Below are 23414 nucleotides of genomic sequence, written 5' to 3' on the forward strand. Positions count from 1 at the left end.
TACACTTGCCTCTCTAGATCCAAGTGTTTAATTTTGCACTTGACCTTAATCCACATTAGTTTTTTTTTTTTTTTTTTGCAGTACGCGGGCCTCTCACTGTTGTGGCCTCTCCTGTTGCGGAGCACAGGCTCTGGAGCCGCAGGCTCAGAGGCCATGGCTCACGGGCCCAGCGGCTCCGCGGCATGTGGGATCTTCCCGGACCGGAGCACGAACCCACGTCCCCTGCGTCGGCAGGGGGACTCTCAACCACTGCGCCACCAGGGAAGCCCCCACATTAGTTTTAAAGTCCCTGCAGTAATCTTAACAATATCCATCTGTTTCCTCAGAGAGTAAATTAATTGTTGATGAATCGCTTCTTAAGACTTTGCCACTTGCAATAAGTTTTATTGCCTTCTGAAACCATGGATAAAAGAAAGCGTATATCAAGGGGTTCATAGCTGAATTATAATAAACACACCACACTAAAATCTCATAAACATAAGGAGGAGTTATAAAATTCATATGAGCGTCAATTATAGCATCAATAATGTATGGAAGCCAAGAGACCAGAAAAGCTGCCATAGCAATACCCAATGTTTCAGCAGCTTTTCTCTCTGTCTTTGCCACTCTTTCCTTATAACTCTCTGAGGAGGACTGAACTTGGCTGGCTGTACTTTCCATCTTCCTGGCCTGATATTTAGCCACCAAAAATACCTTACCGTATATAAACAAACACCATGGCAACAGTGGGTATAAAGAATAGAAGAAAATAAATTAGAACCCAATTTTGATTCATTGAAGCTGGACAGCCTCCTACACAGGTGAGAGCAACTACTAGGTCCTCAACCCCTTCCTCATTGACCCCTGCGTGAAAGATAGAAAAACTATATGTGACAGAAAAGAACCAAGAGAGAACAATGCATATTCCTGAAACCAAGTCAGTAAACTTGGTTGGGTAGGTCAGAGGATCAGTAAAGCAATATATCTGTCAACAGAGATACAGCATAAATGAAATAAAGAAGCAAAACAGAAAGAATTATCAAAACATGTATGAAATTTACAGTAACTCTCCCCAAAGTACCAGCAGCTCTCCAGAGACCTCACTGTGCTAAAGGGCATCACAGTCACTCCCACCAAGAAGTCCGCACAGGCCAGGGATGCGATCAGAAACTTTGTAGATGTGTGCAGCTGTTTGAAGTGAAGAATAGCAGTAATGACCAGTAAGTTTCCAAACACAGCCAGCAGGGCCCCAAAACTGAGGACTGCATACAGAATTGCCCGAGGACCTGGTGAGTAAGGAGTCTTAAGACAGGACCTGTTCACGTTCTTGTAGCAGAGTTCCACAGCTTCAGCTTGGGAGAAATTGTTCACCATTGCCTTCTTGTTTGAATGATTTCAAGGTTCTCAACTTCCCTATTTCAGCCGTTTAAAACAAGAAGGAGATGGCAATTTCAAAAGCTTCTGTAAGAGGAAAAAATTTCTAGTTAAAATGAAAGCTAGTAACTTTTCTCCCATTTTGAGGGGCATATTAACTATAACCTCTTGGTCTTTCCAAAAAGTATTCCCAAGTTTTTAATATATTTAGAGTGAAAACTTGTTGCAGAAAGTCATTAAAATTATAGTCAACATACTTAGTCCAATGATATGTTTTATAAAATGTAATTAGCTAATCACTAGAAAATCCCTTTTTTGTGTTACTTTACCTTTTGAAATCTTGCCTGTGACCACCTGAGAAGTAATTAAGCTACCAAAGGCTGTTTTATTTACTAAGCTATCTCCCTTAAGTAGTCATTTCAGCAGTAATGATAAACTGTACTTCATTCTTTCAAGAAGGAAGAAATAAATTACATCTTCTTCAAATTATAGCCTCAAAAATCCCTGTAGTATAGACTGTAAAGACGGAGGAAACATTTACTCATAATAGCTTGTTAAACTTATTTGGGGAATAGATTTCTTCTTATATTTTCAGAGTTTATGGGGTTTTCTTTTCTTTTTGTATTCCTTCATGGTCTGATAGCTTAAGATGATTTGGAGAACTATTCTTACCAGATTGATACTAATATATAACCAGTGTGTAAGTATTTTCCCTGCTACTAGCCAGTTTTAGATGTCTAAAATCAGTAAGATTGATTAAAATAAGCAATAACTCACCTAGCCCCTTACCTTCCCATCCTTAAAAAACAGTATATTTTTAAACCTACCACAGAGGAGTAGGCAACACCTGGAATGGTCTTGGGGCAGGGTGGGTAGGGAGGTTCTAGATTAGCCATGTCTCTGGTGGGAATGGATTCATGCTAAGTCCTCTAAAATTCAAGTAGTGACCAAGTTGGTTTCTCCTGGTGTTTGTTTTTGTTTGTTTTTATACTGAGGAAAACAGTCTTCAAACACTTTACAGAGCTCACCAAACAATAGTGACTAATTATTTTTTTACTTCATTTAACCATGAAAATGTACAACCTTGCATCTATATCTTAACTGAACTAGAGACTAAACTACTTGTATTGCCATTATCCCGTACCAGAGCTCTGTCCTCTGTTGAAACTGCAGGTTCTTAAAAAAAGGCTATGTGAACACACCCGTGTATCTTTTATCTATATATCTATACTCTCTAGTAAGTAGGCTTTGTTAATCTGTGAATTTTATATGTTTGTGTATGTGTGGTATGTGTGTATATACACCTGTGGTACTTTCAGGATTTACGAGTCCATGAATTTTAAATCAACTCATTTTTACTTTTTTTTTTTTAATTAATTAATTTATTTATTTTTGGCTGTGTTGGGTCTTCGTTTCTGTGCGAGGGCTTTCTCTAGTTGCCGCGAGCAGGGGCCACTCTTCATCGCGGTGCGTGGGCCTCTCATTGTCGCGGCCTCTCTTGTTGCGGAGCATGGGCTCCAGACGCGCGCAGGTTCAGTAGCTGTGGCGCACGGGCCTAGTTGCTCTAGCGGCATGTGGAATCTTCCCAGACCAGGGCTCGAACCCGTGTCCCCTGCGTTAGCAGGTAGATTCTCAACCACTGCGCCACCAGGGAAGACCCTCATTTTTACTTTTATTCTTCAAGTTTATACTTACTTAAGCCCTCACTGGTTTAATGGCATAAGTCTAAGTCTCCTCCTTAGAGAGCACCTCCCAGTTACTCCTGGGATTCCCAAGGTGGGTGCATGCATGTGCTCACAAGTCAGTTTACCCCATAAAAAGACCATTTGACACCCCCATATTTTCTTCTTCTGTCCCAGCTCTCCAGATAAAGTTCACCACATCTCTTGTTTTATTCTAGAGCTGGCTAAAGAAATGTCATCACTGCCACCATAGATGGTGTCCTGCCTTAGAGTCTGAGTGTCTACGTAAAGGCTGCTATCTCCCCAAGCTTTAGGCTCCCCACTTCACTGGCAATGCTGCTGTAGTGCAAAAGGAGAGAGACCCCTTCCTCAGGTCTTTACACTTGGGCCCTAAAATAGCAGCCTTCAGTCTTATAAAGTGTCTTAAATCTTACCCTTCCCTAGAAGCAGACACTTGAGGAGTGATGAGCACTCCTCAGACCCACATCATGGTGCTTAATATTTTACGCCCGTAAAAGGAACTAGAGCTTCTCAAAGAAATGATTCATCCAAGCCATGGGACCGGGAAAGTACAGGAAGAAACTGGAACATATTTTTATATCACTTTTCTTTTTTAATGTTGGAGCACTTTCATAAAGACGCTGTTACAGCATGAACGGGTTCCCACTGGCCAAATAAGGGACAATTTGAGTGCTAAAATAATTAGGGAGAGTAAAAACAAATTATAAACCATTAGAAAAAAATGAGAAACTGTGACGCCATATTAATTAGAGAGAAAAAGAAAGAGAGAGATGATTGTAGACAGATAGATAGATCACAGGTAGATAAAGAAGGGCTCTTTATTATAGTAGAATACCAAGTGCAACTGATACATATGGAGAGGGTGCTGGAGTTGGAGCATCATAATTTTGGAGCCATCACAATAATATTGATTCAGAGAGAATCATCAATGGATGCTAAATCTGGTGGGAGGGGAGGGGAATTTTGATGAGAGTCTAGAAAAAGCATTTTGAAATAGAGTTTAACCGACGCAACAGAACTATTTTCTACAGATATAAATGATTAATTAGGAAGAGCACAGACACAGCAATACCCCCAGTCCTCCTCGGCGAGATGTGATAAATAGCTCCTTTAAAGTCTTTTTGTCTCTCCATGATGCTGGAAATTCTTAGCAAAGCATCATCTTTAAGAGCTCTCTGGAAAGTGTATTTTACTGTGAGGGGCAATGTAGTAGAACATTTTTCATATCTAGTATCACATTATATCCATAGACAATCCATTCTTGCCTAGCATAGAGACTGAGAAACGGGACATGTTTATTGTACAACAGAAGGTTCAGAAAAGAAGTGTTTGTTGGGTGGCCCTGAAACATAAAGCAGTCAGAGGACAACACAGGAACACAGTGCTTCCCTAAAAGGAGGGATGCCAAAGAAAATATATGCCAAGTATCAGGTCCATATTGTTACCCTAGATTTTTAACATTTGCTTAAGAGTCTTAATGATTCCCTAAAATATTCTTGGACAAGTTTTGAGGCTTTAGATCAGAGGAAACAAGGTTTAATGTCCTTGTTGATTCAATGCTCTTGTTAGTTAATTGAGTTGAACCACATATAGTCTAGCCCAGAGCTAGCTATCCAATAAAACTTTCTGTGATGAAAGAAACATTCTATAATCTGCACTGTCCAATATGACAGCCACTATTCACATGTGGTTATTGAACACTTGAAATGTGGTTTCTCGATTGAGAAACTGATTTTTTAAATTCAATTTAATTTTAAAGAACTTAAGTTAAAATAGCCACATGTGGCTAGTTGCAACTGTATCGGGCAGATTAGGCCTATGCTAAAGGGACAAAACAAAAAAGACCTATCACAGCACTTTAATTTCGAGAGCTGTTTCACCATACAAACTTTATTTAGGTCATTTTGTCTAGCAAAACTGGACTTTTTGTCCTGAAAATAGTATTGATTATTTTGTTTTGCTTTTCAAAGTTTATTTTTTAATTTAGTGAGCACCTATGATTAAGGCAGAATAGTGGGGTAATTAAGGACACAGTCCTTGGTGGGGCTGCGGGGGGAGAACACAGACCTCAGGTTTAGAAAAACTCATACTCAAATAGTAGTACTTAATTTTTCAGAACCTCAATTTTTAGAAATTCAGAAATCCTAAATGTGGCATGGGGAGAAATACTTGGCTGTTATTTTTTCACATACTTGTTTCTGCTCCTGTCTGACAGTAATCTTGCTCCTGTCTTTCTAGGGCTGCAGTTAACACTACGTTAAACCACTGGATATTATCTAACAATTCTCTGAAGCCACATTCTTTTTTCCAATCTTTTTTTCCCTCTCTCTTCTTAATATTGGATAATATCTCATGAACTATCTCCAACTTCACTACTATTTTCTCTGTAACTTCCCTTTGGCTAAACCCCTCTAGCAATCTTTTATTTCAAATACTTATTTTTGTCAGTTCTAGAATTTTCATTTGGTGTTTTATTGCTTTCAGTTCTCTGCTGAGATTTCCCGTGTTTCATTCATGGGTAGCATATTTTGTTTTACTTCATTGAGGGTAGTTATAGCAACTGCCTTGACCTCCTTATCTCCTAGTTCATGTTTGTCATCTCAGGGTTGGTCTCAACTGATTTTCTTCTTTCTTAACAATGTGTCCCATTTTCCTAGTTTTTTGTATGTTGGATAATTTGGGGTTGTATTCCAGACGCTGTGAATATTAACTTTTGGAGCCTCTCCTCAAACGTTCAGAAATAGCAGGAGTATCAATAAAAGCAACAACAAATCACGAAAGTAGTGATTAATAAAAGTTTATTGTGCCCACGTCAAAAGACAGTTTGTGAGCCAGGAGCACTCAAACCAAAACTTGGAATAAGGCTCAGGAGTATATTGTTACAAAGCTTGTCTATCCAGGGCTTCCCTGGTGGCGCAGTGGTTGAGAGTCCGCCCGCGCGATGCAGGGGACACAGGTTCGTGCCCTGGTCCGGGAGGATCCCACATGCCGGGCTGGGCCCGCGAGCCATGGCCGCTGAGCCTGCGCGTCCGGAGCCTGTGCTCCGCAACAGGAGAGGCCACAACAGTGAGAGGCCTGCGTACCACAAAAAAAAAAAAAAAAAAAAGAACAAAAGTTATCTGTCCAGAAGGCAGTGACTTCATTCTTCACAGTGATTGGTTATAGTATTAGAATTTTCTTAAATGATGTGGAATTGGTTAGTGGTTACCTCATATGAATTTTGGAAATAGTTCAAGTTTTGCTTGCTTATGATTTCCTAGAGGCATAAGAAAGAAAGATCCAGGTCAAGTTAGTGCTGCAAATTAAGCTAAATTAAGCTTTGTTCCTATGACTAAACTGGTTTTGTCTGCTCGGGGAATTTTCAAGGCTGGTCTCCATTTATTTTTGGCTTTAACCCTCTGAGCTATTTTCTCTGGTGAGTATTACCTCTTTGGTTTTAGTAGACTCTGTTTCCTGGGGGGTAGCTCCTCTTATGTCAGACCCATTGTCTTTATCTAACCTGTTTTAATCTGCTTGGCACATGTGTCATTCAGGCGTCAACCAGAGCTGTAGGTGGACAGAATTTAGGGATCCTCCAATCTGGCTCTTTTCTTTCTGAGAGTCCCACACTCTTCCCAGTCACCACAGTTACCCTGGATCTCCAGGCCAGAAAGACCGTGTTTTCCCACAAGTTCCCTGCCAACCCATGTCCTTCAAGCATGTCCAAATTATGGTTCTCCTGCCTTTCTGTAGGTTTGGGGACCTACCCTAAATCTTTCTAGTGAGTTAAATTTCTTCATAAAACAATCTACAAATGGATTCAATGTTGTGAATGAGAAACAATGAGGATTCCAGGATGATTACTTGCTTTCAGGCTGAGATACCAGGTGGAGGAGAAAGTGTGGGTAGGGCATGGAGAAGGGAGAGGATTTCCAGTTGGGACATGATGAAGCTGAGATGTTTAAGGACAGTTAAGTTGGGAACTGTCCAGTGGACTAATGGATACATCTGTGTAGAACTCAAAAGACTAGAGGGAGTTATTTGGGGCCATCATCATATATCATAATCAATCCCCCAGGGAACTAACAATGTTGAGGGAATGATTCTTCATTACAAATCCACTGTGTGTCAGGCACCCAGTAAGTGCCACTATAACATGATAAAATTGCTTTTCTCAGATCACATGTGAGTTATTAATGACTTTACAATTCCAGACTATGAATAAAATTGTCCAAGATGCTAGATTTGTTTTATAATGCATGGAACAAGTTAGGTATAATAATGGTTCTGAAATTTCCATTATTCTTTCTTGATCAAAATCTTAGGATACAATATGCTCCATCACATAGTTCAAATGATATAATACGTTTTTTACAACTATTTTTAAAATTTCCGCTTCTTATCAGTGTTAGAACATATCTTCATTTGGGATAGTCTCTTTGGTTTTAAGAAAAACTGTTTCTAAACACTATTTTCTTGGTTTTGAGGGAATTTTATCCATAATCGAGTAATCATTTACTTAACAAAATATAAATGATGATGCTTGAAAATTAAATCCCTAAAATAGTAAGTAAAAGTATGAAGGGGATCGGGGCATCTTAACTCATTTTTTCTAGGCAGGTCCTTCTTACTGATCTATTTCAAAGGTCTCCATTGTTTTAATGACCCTCTCATTTTTCCCCTGTACTTTGCTGCCCCTTAGCGGTCACTCTGAGCAATATTGGGCTGACCAAACAAAAGATAAGTAAAAGCCCAGAAGGGAAGTGTCTGTTCAAAAATGAGTCACCACCCTACCACCTCCCCAAAATGAGGCCCAGGCCGAGCCCCTTGAAAGCATGCCAGTTAGGGACCAACCACTTTCTCCCTTCCAAGCTACCCCTCTATACAAACAAGTCAAAGAAAGGTTTTTGAACTTGTCTTCATTAGAATCACATGAGGTGCTTAAGATTTCCAGGCCCTACACCCAGAAGTTCCGACCTCTAGGACTGAGGTGAAATGTGCTTTTTTAAATCAAGCACCCCAAATGATTCTGCCATTCCACAGAACACTTTTTGAGAAACACTGCCACAGGGGAAGTAGCACTGTTAGAAAGGAAAGTGCTCTAAACTCAGTCAGAAAAATCAAGCCCATACATTCCAGTCATACTTGCTAAGATCCTTCTAGAGCCAGGCATCCATGCCAGGTGCTAAGAGTGCAGATAAAAGCCGCAACCCCTAGTCTATTCATAGTCTAGTTTGGGAGAGGCCAAGTAAACAATTACAGCACTCTGAGATAAGAACTCTGGAAAGAGAGAGGAGTATTCAGGGGGACAAGGAGTGGGTGAGGGAAGGACCCTGGGAGAGCCAGGTTGATGGTATTTATTGTAGAAAGTTCTCCAGTCAAAGAGACTCTGAAGTGAGTTAGTGAGGACAGATTGCATTCAAGTTTCTAACTTCTCTGACCCTGAACACATCTTCAAACTCTCTGGGTTTCAATTTGTTATTTGTACGAGAAAAAGACAGGGTATATATAATGTGGATTTATACATGTGGTTACCTACATGTTTGACTCTTTCTGGGGCTGTTTTTCACTTTTACTTGACAGTGTGCTTACACTTTACACTCGTGACAGCGTTTGTAATAGGTGGAATGACTGACCACAAGATGTCATTCACTGACTCCAAATAGCTCCCACCCAGTGTTTTACAGTGTTATTTATATATGTGATCCAGATGTCTTAGGAAGAACAGTTGGCTACTCTTTCACCCAAAACAGGTAAGGTTCTAACCGCTCATTGTATTTCATTAATAATTCACAATAAACTATCAGACAGAGATCTATAACGCATTTTTGTTTAATCTTATCATTGATCATGGCATTTTAGTGAAACCCAAGAAAGGTCCAAAGGGAAAAATAGGATGAGATAACGTGAGATGAGAGGAGATGGGATCAACAGACAGATAGAGTGAAAGGCAAAGGATAGAAAGACAAAGGAAAAGATGGAGGGAGACTGAGAAAGACAAGTGATTCCCTAATCCCACCACCACATTTCAGTAACTCATCCTCTTTCACAGCCCAGCGTCACAAAAACCCCCTCCTCCCAAGATGCTTCCTGAATATCTTGGCCATGACAACAGTGAGAGCTAACACTTGCTGAGCACTTACCCTGTGCTAGGTACTCTCACAAATGTTTTACATTGTTAATTCATTTAATCATCGCAACTGTATGAGGTAATATTATAATTTCTGCTTGACATGTGAAAACTGAGGCACACAGACTTCGAGTAATTTACCCAAATTCACAGAAAAATAAGTGGCAGAAGTAGGATTCAGACAAACCTGTGTCTTTGTCTTCTACTCTTTCTGTAAGCTATCCGAAGACAGATTTTTAGTCCCTCCTTTTCTCTACCTCCTTAATTCACTGGCTTGAGAAAAGTGAGGCACCAAAATTATATTGATGACTTCAAGAAGGAAAAAAGAACGTGGAGGGGGAGTGGTTTAGCAAGTTTTGAGGAGAATACTAATTGAAGGTCATGACCAGGAATATTTGAAGCCAAGGCTCAGCTGATTATTTCCTAAACTGTACATTAGCCGATTAACTGTTGTAAGAATTTCTTCAATATTTTTAACATTTACACTTTTTCTTTAACAATCTTCAATAATCTTTCATTCTAATTAACACCAGTTTTTTTTTTTTTTTTTTTTTTTTTTTTTTTTGGTACGCGGGCCTCTCACTGTTGTGGCCTCTCCCGCTGCGGAGCACAGGCTCCAGACACGCAGGCTCAGCGGCCATGGCTCACGGGCCCAGCCGCTCTGCGGCATGTGGGATCCTCCCGGACCTGGGCACGAACCCGCGTCCCCTGCATCGGCAGGTGTACTCTCAACCACTGTGCCACCAGGGAAGGCCTAACACCAGATTTTTAAACTTGAGATATAATTGACATATACTATTTTATTAGTTTTAAGTGTACAACATAATGATTTGATGTATGCATATATTGCGAAGTAATTACCAGAATAAGTTTAGTTAACATCCATCACCACACAAAGTTACAATTTTTTTTCCTGTGATGAGAACTTTTAAGATCTAGTCTCTTAGGAACTTTCAAATATGCATTACAGTATTGTTAACTATAGTCACCATACTGTACATTACATTTCTAGCACTTTATTTTACAACTGGAAGTTTGTACCTTTTGACACCTTCACCCACTTTGCCCAACTGCCATGCCACCCCTGGCCCTGCCTCTGGCAACCACCAATCTGTTCTCTGTACTATGAGCTTCGTGGTTGTTGTTGTTTTTGAATTCCACATATAAGTGAGATCACAGTTTATTTGTCTTTCTCTGTCTGATTTATGTTACCTAGCATAATGCTCTCAAGGTCCATGGATGTTGTCGCAAATGGCAGGGTTTCCTTCTTTTTCATGGCTGAATAATATCCCATCCTCTACATATACCACAGTTTCCTTATCTATTCATCTGTGGGTAGAAACTTAGGTTACTGTAAAGAATGCTGCAATGAACATGGGGGTGCAGATATCTTTTTGAGAAACCTCTCTATGGTTTTCCACAGTGGATGCACCCATTTACTTTCCCTCCAACCATGCACACGAGTTCCCTTTTCTCCACCTCCTTCCCAAAACTTGTTATTTTTTTGTCTTTTTGATAATAGCCATTCTGACAGGTATGAGGTGATATCTCATTGTGATTTTCATTTCCCTGATGAGTAGTGAACACCTTTTCATGCACCTGCATCACTACCTTTTTGTCTTCATCAAAAAAATGTGTATTCAGGTTTTCTGCCCATATTTTAATTGGATTATTTTCTTGCTATTGAGCTGTATGAGTTCTTTATATGTTTTGGTTATTAACCCCTTATCAGATACGTGATTTGCAAGTATTTTCTCCCATTCCATAAGTTGCCTTTCGTTGTATTGATTGACGGTTTCCTTTGCTGTACGGAAGCTTTTTTTGTTTGATGTGGTCCCGCTTGTTTGTTTTTGCTTTTGGTGCCTTTGTTTTGTGTGTCAAGACCAAAATGTCATTGCCAAGGCTAATGTCAAGGAACTTGCCTCCCTATGTTTTCTTCTAGATGTTGTATGGTTTCAAGTCTTACACTAAATCTTTTGCATGTGGCTGTGCAGTTTTCCCAGCACTATTTATTAAAGAGACTATCCTTTCCTCATTGTATATTCTTGATTCCTTTGTTGTAAATTAATTGACCATATATGGATGAGTTTATTTCTGGGCTCTATTCTGTTATGTGTCTGTTTTTATGGCAATACCATTCTGTTTTGATTAATGTAACTTTGTAATATAGTTTGACATTTAAACTTAAAAAGACTGCATTCTAGAGAAATGGACTTTTATAAAAGAAAAAACTGAACAGCTCAGAAGTATATGAAATAAAAAGTTAAAATCTGCATGTATATTCTTCCAGATATTATTGTTTCTTTCTCTCCTTTTCTCTCTATATCTGTATTTCAAGAGTGGTATCATAACACATATTTCGTTTTGTAGATGGATTTTTGTATTTAATAAATGGCAGACACCTTTTGATGTCACTAATATAAACCTAGTAATACTAGCTATACTATTATATTTATATTACAATATGAGCACTACATGCTATCATGTATTAATTCATTTCATCCTCCCAACAATCCTTTGAGGTGGATACATCTTTATTTTCCAGGTGAGAAAACAGAGGCATAGAGAGTGTAAATGAGTTGCCCAAGATTACACATCTATAAGTGCAAGATCTGGGGTTTGAACCCAGGCAGCCTCACTCCAAAGAGCATACTCTTAATCACCACACTACGTTCTGCCTCTCCATTATCTTTAATAAAGCCACACTGTTGTGTGTGTGCAAATATCCTTAGTGAATCCCACTGACAGATATTTATGTTGTTCCCAAGTGCTTGATATTTAATTTTTTAATTAATTAAGGCTGCGCCAGGTCTCAGTTGCAGCATGCAGACTTCTTAGTTGCAGCATACATGCAGGATCTAGTTCCCTGACCAGTGATTGAACCTGGACCCCCTGCATTGGGAGCACAGAGTCTTACCCACTGGACCACCAGGGAAGTCCCCCAAGTGCTTGATATTTAAAATCATATTGTGATATAAGTCATTTCAGCACACTTGTTCAAGCATTTCCTCACTATAGATTTCTAAGGGTGAAGTTGATGGGCTGAAGAGTTAGTGCATTGCATTTAAAAGTTTGCAGAAAGGCTGTGTCAATTTATAGAGCTGCCACACTGTAAGAGAGTATCCATTTCCCCACATACCTACCTGGTCAGCACTGTGTAGTATCATTCTTTCTCGTATTCCCAGTCTCTTATATCTGACAATGTTGAATTTTACCTGAGCCGTTTTTTACACAGATAAGACTTATAGATGCCCCCCCCCTTGTTTACCTATGACAAGGCCATTCTTAGCCTCATAAATGATTAACTGAACTTCTAGTCTCTACGAATCAATCAGAACAAAATGCTTGTTTTGTTCAAATGTTGGTTAAGATTCTATCTTTCCCCCAGGTGCCTGAACTTTGGTCCATCCTCAGCCTCATCCAACAAACGGCCAGCCGCTCCTTAACAGCTTCTCCTGAGAATACACTGGCCACAGGATAAAACACTCTGATCTTGTGGCTCCCTTTCATTCCAAGTCCACACACCCAATTCTTCCTAGCCTAGTTCCACCCTCCCCCCACTCTCTATAAAAGGAAAAGCCTATTGCCTAACTCCTGACACCTTTGCAGACCTTATGATCCAAGAGCTCTCCGCATTGCAACTGTCCTTTTCCCTCCATTGCAATAACTTCCAAAGAAAGTCTCTTACTAAGTCCAGATTTGGTTTTTATTCGACAGGTCAAAACAGCAACAACAAAACAGCTTGTTTGATTTTGCTTTTCCTCCTGTACTTTTGTTCTCTTTTCGAGTATAATTATTGGCGATTTTGTTTTCTTTTCATGCAGTTTAAGAATCTCCCCAGACCTGCTCAGTCCCAGGTGATTTCCGCCATCTGCCCCAGACACCCCGCCGCTGGGACAGTCCAGCACCGCCGCGCCTCTCTTCCTGCTTGCCCTGACTTTGGGCTTCTGCAGAGCCTCCAGGATGCAACCCAAATGATCCATGGCAATGTTAGCACACAATTCCAGACCAATCCAATCCACAAAAGCTGAGGCCGCTACCTCCACCCTCCCCCTCAAACAATGTACACTTCTAGGTTTCGGATCTGACTTTCTAGAAAACCTAGGTAACACAACCTGAAAATGTGGGGGAACTTGATGCCCCACAGGGTGATCTTTGATCCCCAAGAATCTAGAGAATGATGGGAAGTAAAAGTAAATACCTCTCCCTTCTCCCCTTTCCAGCACACTCTCCCAAACTTTGTTCCAAGGCACAGTGGTTCTACAAGACCTATCTGGAAGATACCCCAAGTCCCCTGTCCTAAGTGACTAAGCCATGTTTTCTTGGTGAGGTACCACTTTGTATCTGTTCTCCCTCCTTTCCTGCCTCGCTTCCCCTTTCATCTTGTTCTTGCTGCCCTAGGATTACTGTAAAGCTTTAGCATGGGGTGGGGAAGGTGGGGAGTAAGGGCAATAGGAGAAATGTTTAAGGGTACAAACTTGCAACTAGTAGACAAATAAGTCCTAGAGATCAAATGCACAGTATATTGATTTTAGACAACAATCCTGTATTATAAACATCAAACTTGCTGCTAAATGATTAAAGACATTTTAGGCCATACAAACAAACTTTATTTAACACTTCACAAGGTTCTCCTTTCAGAAAACTGCAAAATGGGACAGAAGACAAAAAACTTTTACAGGTTAAAGAGTAAAGAATAAGGAAGAGAAAAATACAAAATATCTGATTGGCTGGGACCACATAGTTAATCTTGTTTCGAGTGAGAAGACACAGAGTTGGTGGCTTGGCGTTTGGGGATTGGCTGACTGGATATACTGCTTTTCTGGTCAAAAGGAGCATTTACAGGGACACGAAAGTTATCTAAGTTTTGGTTTGATGACGTGGCCCCCTGGGCTGTAGTGTCTCCAACTGGAGCCTAGAAACTCATCTCAGTATTGCTAAGAGACTAGATCTTAATTATTCCCACCGCAAAAAAGAAAGGGTGATCACATGACGTGATGCAGGTCTTAGCTAATGCTACGAAGGCAATCATAGTGCCATAATAAACATATCAAATCAACATTTGTATACCTTAAACTTACGCAACGTTATATGTCAAACATATTTCAATGAAGAAAAAAAGCTTTAGTATGTGAAATTTTGCCTTAAGCTGTATTTTTTAGGAAACTTGGACTAAGATCCTTCTGTGAATTGTCTATGCTGAGCTTTTGCTTATTTTTCTAGTGTGATGTCTTAGGTTCGTTTTTCTAGATGCAGAAACTAAAGTGGGGAGCAAGAGAAGGTGAGAATAAAGTTCAGAAGAGAAGGGGAATAGGGAAAGGAGGTTGAGGCAAGGGAAAAGCTAAGAATGTGGTCTCAGCTAGAGACCAGCTTCAGTCCATCCCACAGGGAAGTTCTAGAGCACAAGTTGCACCAGAGAATCATCTGTTCTTCCACAAGTCCAGGAGCTGAGGTCAGTCAGTCACTGACTGAGTTTATGGGGTCAGGGGATCTTGACTCCTGAGTAGGGCTGCTCCCCTTGGGCCAAGGGTAACTCTCCAAAGAAGGCGGTTGTGATTTGTTCTTAGCAGGTACAGCAACTGTGGTTTGGTTCCAGTGGCAGTTAAAGGGAATTTGATTGGAGAATCAATAGCATCCTCCACATGAGATTTGTCTTTCTTGTAAGTGATAAGGATGTAAACCATTTGTGTTAGAGATTGCACATATTTTCTGTTCATTTGTCATTCTCTTTCATTTTGTTTATGATTTTAATAAAGAAATTATAAATATTTGTGTGAAGATGAACAGAATATGCCACCCCAAAATATACTACTTTAACATAAAAATAGTTTTAAGCTGAAAGCATCTGAGATTCAACAGATGCAAAAACAAAGAAAAAGAAAAAAAAAAGTCTTCTCAAAGCTTCTCTTACCTGACAAAAAGTAGCAACTTCTGGGAAATTAGGCTGCTATAAAATTCCTTTTCAGGGCAGATCTACTCCCAGAAGGGAGAACTCAAATAAAACCTACCTCCAATCCCTTCTCCAAGGGAGTTTAGTTTTAAGACCATTCATGTCTGTATAGACAAACATTAACCCAAACTTAAACTTTTGTCCCGTTAATATGTCTTTTGTTAGTTTAATTCACAAGCCCCAGGTACTGAACTTAAGAGAGTAGAGAAAAAATTTTTTTCTCCACTGCTGCATGTATCAAAAATACAAACCATCCTATTCTGCTTTCCTTGCCTTTTTCACTCCAAGATGAAAATAGTCATCAAGGTATATGGGATATGACATAGACCATAAACTTGGATCTACACAAAGAAATGAAGAGATTCAGAAATGAAATGTATGAAGGTAAAATAATTTTTTTTCTCATTTTAAATTACCCTAAGATATGTATAACTATATCAAAAATAGTAAAATATATTTTATAGCATGTAAAAGTGAAATGCATGACAATAGCACAAGGAGAGGGAGGACTTAGGAATATACTGTTATAATGTCCTTAGAAATATATTACTTGAAGGTAGGCTCAGATTAATTCTAAAAAGAGGTATAAAATATTTCTAAAAGAAGTATCAATATATATAATAAGTCAATAGAGGACATAAAATCGAATCATTTAAAAATTCTTAATTAAACTCAGGGAAGGAAGAAAAAGGAGAATAAAGAAAGAAAGAATAAATGGAATAAATAAACACCAATTATCAGGATGGTAGATTTTAATTCAAGCATATCAAACATATCATAGATTTAATTCAAGTGTACTTTAAATGTGAATGATCTGTACATATCAGTTAAGATCAAATGGAATTTGAAATAAAAAATACATTTATGTAGTACCAAAACAAATGAATAAATTACATATGACTTACAAAATATGTGCGGGTTTTGTATACGAAAAATTATAAAACACTGATTAAAAGTAAATAAAAGGGAACTTCCCTGGTTAAGAATCTGCCTGCCAATGCGGGGGACATGGGTTCGAGCCCTGGTCAGGGAAGATCCCACATGCCAGAGAGCAGCTAAGTCCATGCGCCACAACTACTGAGCCTGCACTCTAGAGCCCGCGAACCACTACTACTGAGCTAGTGTGCCACAACTATTGAAGCCTGTGTGCCTAGAGCCCACAACAAGAGAAGCCACCGCAACGTGAAACCCGTGCACCGCAATGAAGAGTAGACCCCACTCGCCGCAACTAGAGAAAGCCCGCGCGCAGCAACAAAGACCCAACGAAGCCAAAAAAAGTAAATAAAATAAATAAATTTAAAACAATAAAAATAAATAAATAAAAGAAAATCTAAGTAAATGTAGAGATATACTGTGTTCATGAATTGAAAGTCTCAGTTTTGTTAAGCTGTTAATTCTCCTCAACTGATTTTTGACAAGAGTGCAATAGTAACTCAACGGAGAAAGAATAGTCTTTTCCATAAATGGTGCTGGAATAATTAGACATCCATATGCAAAACCAAGCAAAACTTTGATATATACCTCATATAAACATAAAAATTAACTCAGTATGTATTGTAGACCTAAATGTAAAGGGTGAAACTATAAAACTTTAAGAAAAAAAATATAGGAGAAAATCTGTGTAACTCTGGGTTTGCTAATAAAAAGATTCAACACCAAAAGCAGGATCCACAAAAAGAAAAATTTGGCAAATTGGACCTTATCAAAATTAAAAATTTTGCTCTGTGAAAGACGCTGTAAGGAAAATAAAAAAGACAAACTACGAGATGGGAGAAACATTTGCAAATGACATATTTGATCAAGAACATATAAAGAACTCTTAAAACTCTACAACAGGGAGACAATGTAACGACAAAATGGGCAAAAGATCTGAACAGACACTTCAGTAAAAAAGACATATGAATTTTAAATAGGCCTAAAAAAGGTGTCCAGCATCATTAAGGAAATGAAATTAAAACCACAGTGAGATGTCTCTATACACCTATTAGAATAGATAAAATTAAAAGAGGAAATCTAACACTACCCAACGTTGACAAGGAATTAGAGCAACAGAAATCCTCATTCATTGCTGGTGGGAATGCAAAATGATACAGCCACTTTGGAAAACAATTTGCATTTTCTTATAAAACTAAACGTATATGACCCAACACTCCCACTTCTAGATATTTACTTAAGTGAATTGAAAACTTATACTTGTATCAAAACCTGCATGCAAATATTTATAGAAGTTTTAATCATAATAGCCAAAAATTGGAAACAACCGATAGGTGAAAGGCTAAAGGGCATTACATCCTGACAATGGAATAATACTCAGCCATAGGAAAGACAAACTATTGATTCATAGAACAATGTGGATGTATCTTAAATGCACGCTGCTAAATGAAAGAAGTCAAACCCAAAAGGTTACTCATTGCATGATTCAATTTTCTGGAAAAGGCAAAAAGCTATAGGGAGAGAAAACATAAGTGGTTGTCAAGGGTGGGGGGACAAATTGACTCAGTTACTGCAAAAGGGAACTCTTAGGGAGATTAAACTGCTCTATATGGTATTGGGGTGATGGATACATGACTCCAGGCATTTGTCAAAAACCTATAGAGATATATACCAAAAAGAGTGAACTTTACTTAAATTTAAAAAAAAAATCAACCAATATGTTTGGTGAGATCCAGATGGAATACAGGCACATAACAAATGAACCAAAGTGCAATACAAACATAAAACATACATTCACTGGAGGGAGTGAGGAAAAAAGAGCTGATCTTGGTAATTTTGGAAAACATTGTTTTGACTCAGTATTGTAAGGCTAAAGGCAAAAAGAATTGTCCTTACACACTGTTCTCAAGTTTTTCTCTCACAGGAGTATGAGTTAGCAGTTCTGAAACTACCTTACATTATACAAGTAAGTAATTGATGACAGATACTGGGGCTGGGTTCCTCACTGTCAGAAGAGGAAGTTAACAATAAGGAAGCAGAGAAGGCTAGAATGAACCCTGTGATGCTGGATGAGAGTTGGAAATAACTGTATGAACTCATGTTTATTTATATAGTCAATAAAGTCAGATAAACTTATAGATACATGTGTATACATGAGCTAATACACAGACATTTATTTCCTAGTTCTGTCCACTGACAGGGCACAGAAGCAATGACACCCCAGTAGCAATAAGAAGGCTAGTGCCCAGATCTTGGTTTCTAAATACTATTTTCTGGTAAAAGGAACAATGACTCCACACCAAAATGACTGATTTTAGAGCTGGAACAAGGAAGATACAAGATAAGCCTGGAGCATCTTGTTATACTAACAAGTAAGGAAGCGCTAGGGAAAAAAAAAATGGGGCCTGTCAAAAGGACACAGGAACCAACCTGAAAAAACCTGAAATGGTAGAGAGGTAACTTAATTATAACCTAAAGAAGAAAATAAAAATCCATAAATTCATAGCGATATAAATAAATGATTGAAGAAATAAATAAATTGGGGAGAAGTGACAAATATTCCTCATAGAAGAATTGAAGGAAATAGAAAATCACCTTTAGAACACAATAGTAATAACTGCACTAGGCAGTATGGCAATACCAGAAGAGAATACGCGAAGGCAAAATTGAGGTTCAAAAGTGTAAAGAGGGGCTTCCCTGGTGGTGCAGTGGTTGAGAGTCCGCCTGCCGATGCAGGGGACACGGGTTCGTGCCCCGGTCCGGGAAGATCCCACATGCCGCGGAGTGGCTGGGCCCGTGAGCCATGGCCGCTGAGCCTGCACGTCCGGAGCCTGCACGTCCAGAGCCTGTGCTCCACAACGGGAGATGCCACAACAGTGAGAGGCCCCTGTACCACAAACAAAAACAAACAAACAAAAGTGTAAAGAGCTAGATGAAACATTCACGGTCAGGATCTTTCTTTAGAAAAAGAAGTCAAAATTAGTTATGTACATGAAGTTGAGAAAAGCAATCACAGCCGTTTCTTAGTTTCTACCTAAGAAACTAGGTAGGGTGGAGCCTGAGAATTTTTCTTATTATCAAGCATCTGATGGGAGAGGTACTTTCCATAACTATCCACTTGAAAATTTTTTCTTTCCGTAATAATAACTGTGGCCTCTGATGGTTTAGCCTCAACGGGTCTCTCTCCAAATATTTATTAGTTCTTGTGGTAGTTTCAACATATGTTCATAAATTTTTCATATTCCTCCCTTCTGGAAGTAGAACTCAATTCTCCTCCTCTTGATTGTGGACTGGACTTTGTGCTCTCTTCTAATGGGTATAGCATAGAAATGGAAAAATAGTAACTCAAAGACATCACCTTAACCAAGGTGTGAAGATTAACATCACCAGAAGACAGATCATTCTGATATCATGTATCCTCTGAAATGATATGTTGAGAACACTTCACCTCCCTGGTACTCTTTTCAAAAATCTGTAACAGTCTAATCGTGAAAACATCAGACAAACCTGAATTGAGGGACTTTCTAACAAAATGCCTAACCAGTACTCTTAAAGTGTCAAGTTCATGACAAAAAAGGAAAGACAGAAAACTGTCACAGATGGGAGGAGACAAAGGAAACATGCTATGTAAATACAATGTGGGATTGGATCTTGGAATAGAAAATGGACATCAGTGGAAAACTAGGGAAATCCAAATCAATAGTTTAATTGAAAGTACTATGCCAATGTTAATTTTTTAGCTTTGACAAATGAACCATGGTTATGTAAGATGTTAACACTGGGAGAATCTGCGTGAGGTGTATATGGGAACTCTGTACTATTTTTGCAACTCTTCTGTAAGTCTACAATTATTCTAAAATGGAGTTTACTTTGAAAATGAGGAGGAAGAAAGCACATTCCAGTTAAAGGCAACTGATAGAGCAAAGCACAGAAATAAGGGAAGCCCTGGTGTGGTTTTGGAGAGCTGGTGGGAAGGAAGTGGGAGCAGAAAGAGATGGAGAAGTTCTTTAAGCTAGCATATTCCAAAGCATAAATTTTGGTGCAGGGAAAGGCAGAATCCAGATCACATTAGGTCCTTTTATATAAGGTGACCATATAATATATCATCTGAATTGGGACACTTTTGAGAAGGAAAGGGAATGCCCAGAGACAGAAGGCTGGAAAAACCAGCCTAAACTGGGGCTGTCCTGGGCAAACTGGATGTATGATCACCCTATTTATATGCCATGATAAGGGGCTTGGATTTGATTTTGAGAGCACTATTTTCCATAATAGATATCATATAGATCTCTACAGCCATTAAGTATAAAAAAAAGTTCTATGGTCAAATACATTCAGAAAATACTGGGTTAAAGAAAGTTATACTTGTTTCTTTACCGAACCACTTCTCAGAGCATTTAATTTATAAACATGCACCTCGAATCTTCAGGAAGGCATCGTAATAAGATTTCCAGACATTTCTCCATAGATGCCCTTCTGTGATTCCTCTCCCCAATCTACACAACATTTCACCCCTGACCAGCCCCAGCACTTTTATTTTTAAGAAGTACATTTGGGGGCATGTGGTAATCATGGTGATGGCATGAAGCCTGGAGTAATGTTTTCAGATTTGCGCTTCAAATACTCAGTGGTGGCTTTGAGGATAATGACGTTGAGTAGAACTGGAGGTACAGATGCCAATGAGGAAGGTATTGTAGTGGACTGGGACACAGAGAGAAGAGGGCACACAACGATAATAATTGTAGGAGGTAAAATTAGAGATGAACATACCAATCGTCATGCTATGATGGTCCACATAAGATTTCTGTGGGATTCCTATTAGCTCTATGTTTAAAAGTGAGAGCAAAATCTGCTCTGTGCTTGGCATATAGCTAGGGGCAGAGTGGTCTTAGAAAACAAGCAGACTGCAGAGGGAGATGAGAGGTGCTTAAAAACAAAGCACAATGGAAGAAACTGTAGTTTATTAGACACTAATTTAAGCTGACTTTTTTTGGGAGGGTGGTACCACACTGCTCAATATGTGGAATATTAGCACGTGGGATGTTAGTTCCCCGACCAGGGATCAAACCCGTGGCCCCCTGCAGTGGAAGCGTGGAGTCTTAACCACTGGACCACCAGGGAAGTTCCTAAACTACCTTTTAATCTAGCACAGATTTCTTAAAACAGCTTTGGTTTTCCCCTACATTATAATCAAAAACAAACTTTCACAGGTACACTTGTACCTCTCATTTATCAATAAATTCCTTGCCTTTTTGTATTTTCCTTTTTGTTTCTTTTACTTCTCTGGCTGTCCCACAAGATCACGTGGTGGGCCTTTTAAAAAATATTTTAGCTCAGGGGCTATAATGTGAACAGGCAATTGTCTCCTATTTGCTAGAATTGCTGTTCCAAACACTGGAGATACAGCAGTGAAGAGTTCCCTAGCCTACATGGCAGAGGTTGTTTAGGTGGTGTTTATATTAATAAGGACACAAGTATGCAGATAACAATTCCCGCTCAAAGCCTTACTTCTGATTTGCCCTTCGAATTCTTTCCAAGAAGATCCAAATCCCCAAAATTACTAGCTCTGAAAAATCCAAATCACAAGGCTTCAGACATAGGGAATTCTTGCAAGTATAAAGGATTTGTTTGGGGAGAAGTGAAATGATCACCTGTTAAACTGGCAGAATTTTTGATCCCTGCTGTGTTCAAGGCACCTGGCTAAGTTTCACTAAGAAGCAGGCTGATGCTCAGGTGGGATACCATAAATATCAGGAACTCTTCTGGAATGCATTTATCCTCTGTACTTCTAAATTTTGCAGGACTACCTAAACTATGCTTTTTTTTTTTTCACTTGAATATAAAGGATACAAAGGAGTGAAATCTTATTCCTAGTTTTCAAAAGACCTGGAAGAAATCCACTCATACTTTGAAACATGAAAAATTGGAAGGAGCCCAGGAGGAGGATTCAGACGACAGAGCTTTGGTCCTCATTCAGTCAGTAACTAGCAGGGTGACCTGAAGAGACCACCAAGCCTCCAGTTCTTCTACAGTGCTTCGTGACGTCCCCTCTCACAGCCCAGGGTTCTATCAAACATGATAGGATGTTTGGATAGCGCAGCAGACACTACGTAAATGTAAATTCTTTGCATGATAGTTCCTTGAATGACTGAAATGCCTGTTCCTAAATTTACCAACCACTTCCTAATTTCCAACTCCAATGCACAACTTTTGGTTCTTAATTTACCTGAACTTTCTGTGACATGTGCTATCATAGACCATTCCCTCTTTTTTGAAATGTTTTCCTTCATTCTCTACTACACCTTTTCCTGGTTTACTTCCTATATCTCTGATTACTCCTTTTCATGGTTTTTCTTCCTCTGCCCTCCCTTAAACACAGAAAGTCCACAACACCCCATCCTTAGGGTCAGTGAGCTCATCTCTTCCCATAGCTCCAACCAGAACTCTATCCGAAACTCCAGCTCACATTCTCAAGTACCTGTAGGACCCTGGACATCTCTGACTCTCACTTCCCCAGAATCTTCAACACAACAACACATCCCAAGCTAAACTTACTGTCACTTTGCTCCCTCATTCCACCATCTCCATCCTCAAACTGCAATTGCTTTATCAGCAATCTTAGATCTCAGCTACCTCATGTTCTGCTGTTTTGTGTCTTAAAAATAGGAGTCATCGCTTTCATTCTCCATATCTAATTGATTTCCAAGTCTTCTTAAATATTTCTCAAAGCAGTCCTCACCTCCTTTTCTCCAATGTATTTGCCTTACTACAGTCCTTCAATATCTCTGATATTGGGGAGATTCTTAATTGGGGGATGCTACCATTGCAACAGCCTCCTAAGTGGTCAAAACTCTCTCTCACTTTTATTTCCCTTTATTTTCACCCATTCTCCAAAGGTTTCTTCAGAGCATGGAATTATGAGGACATCGCACCTTTGCTTTCATAGTTTAACTCCTATTAGATATTCATTTAACATGATATACAGGCTTTTCATTATATAAACTCCACTTGACTTTCTAGTCTGATGCCCCTCCATTCCATCCACTCTGCTTTAGTCTAATGAAAATTAGAAGAGATCCCTGAGAGTTTGAACTTCCCTGTGATTTTATGAAGTTTTATGTGTTCTTCCTTTTGGCTAGAATGTCCTTTCCCATCTTGTCTTCCCAGTGAAGTCTTACATTTTTCAGGATTCTATTAACACTTCCCTTTTGGAATGGTCCCTGACCCCACAGTAAGTCGTCCTCATCTCTGGGCTCCCTCTGTGCTGTGTACAAATCTTTATCACAGCATCTCTTGCAGTGTCTGGGAAGGATCTCACTCTTTGAGCAACCTGAGGGAAAGTACTGTATCCTACTCATCTTGATAT

At 39.2% G+C, this 23414-nt stretch overlaps 1 protein-coding gene across 1 annotated transcript; it reads right to left on the reverse strand.

Annotated features, from left to right (window-relative positions):
* Nucleotides 1-300: 300 nt before the first annotated feature.
* Nucleotides 301-1445, reverse strand: LOC116763278 (trace amine-associated receptor 9-like). The gene is given in 3 exon segments (XM_032650856.1): nt 301-708; nt 710-954; nt 957-1445. Coding segments are annotated over 3 exon segments (1050 nt in total). The 5' UTR covers nt 1354-1445.
* Nucleotides 1446-23414: the final 21969 nt, after the last annotated feature.

The sequence above is a fragment of the Phocoena sinus genome, chromosome 12 (genome assembly GCF_008692025.1).
Source record: "Phocoena sinus isolate mPhoSin1 chromosome 12, mPhoSin1.pri, whole genome shotgun sequence".
NCBI classification, from domain to species: Eukaryota; Metazoa; Chordata; class Mammalia; order Artiodactyla; family Phocoenidae; genus Phocoena; species Phocoena sinus.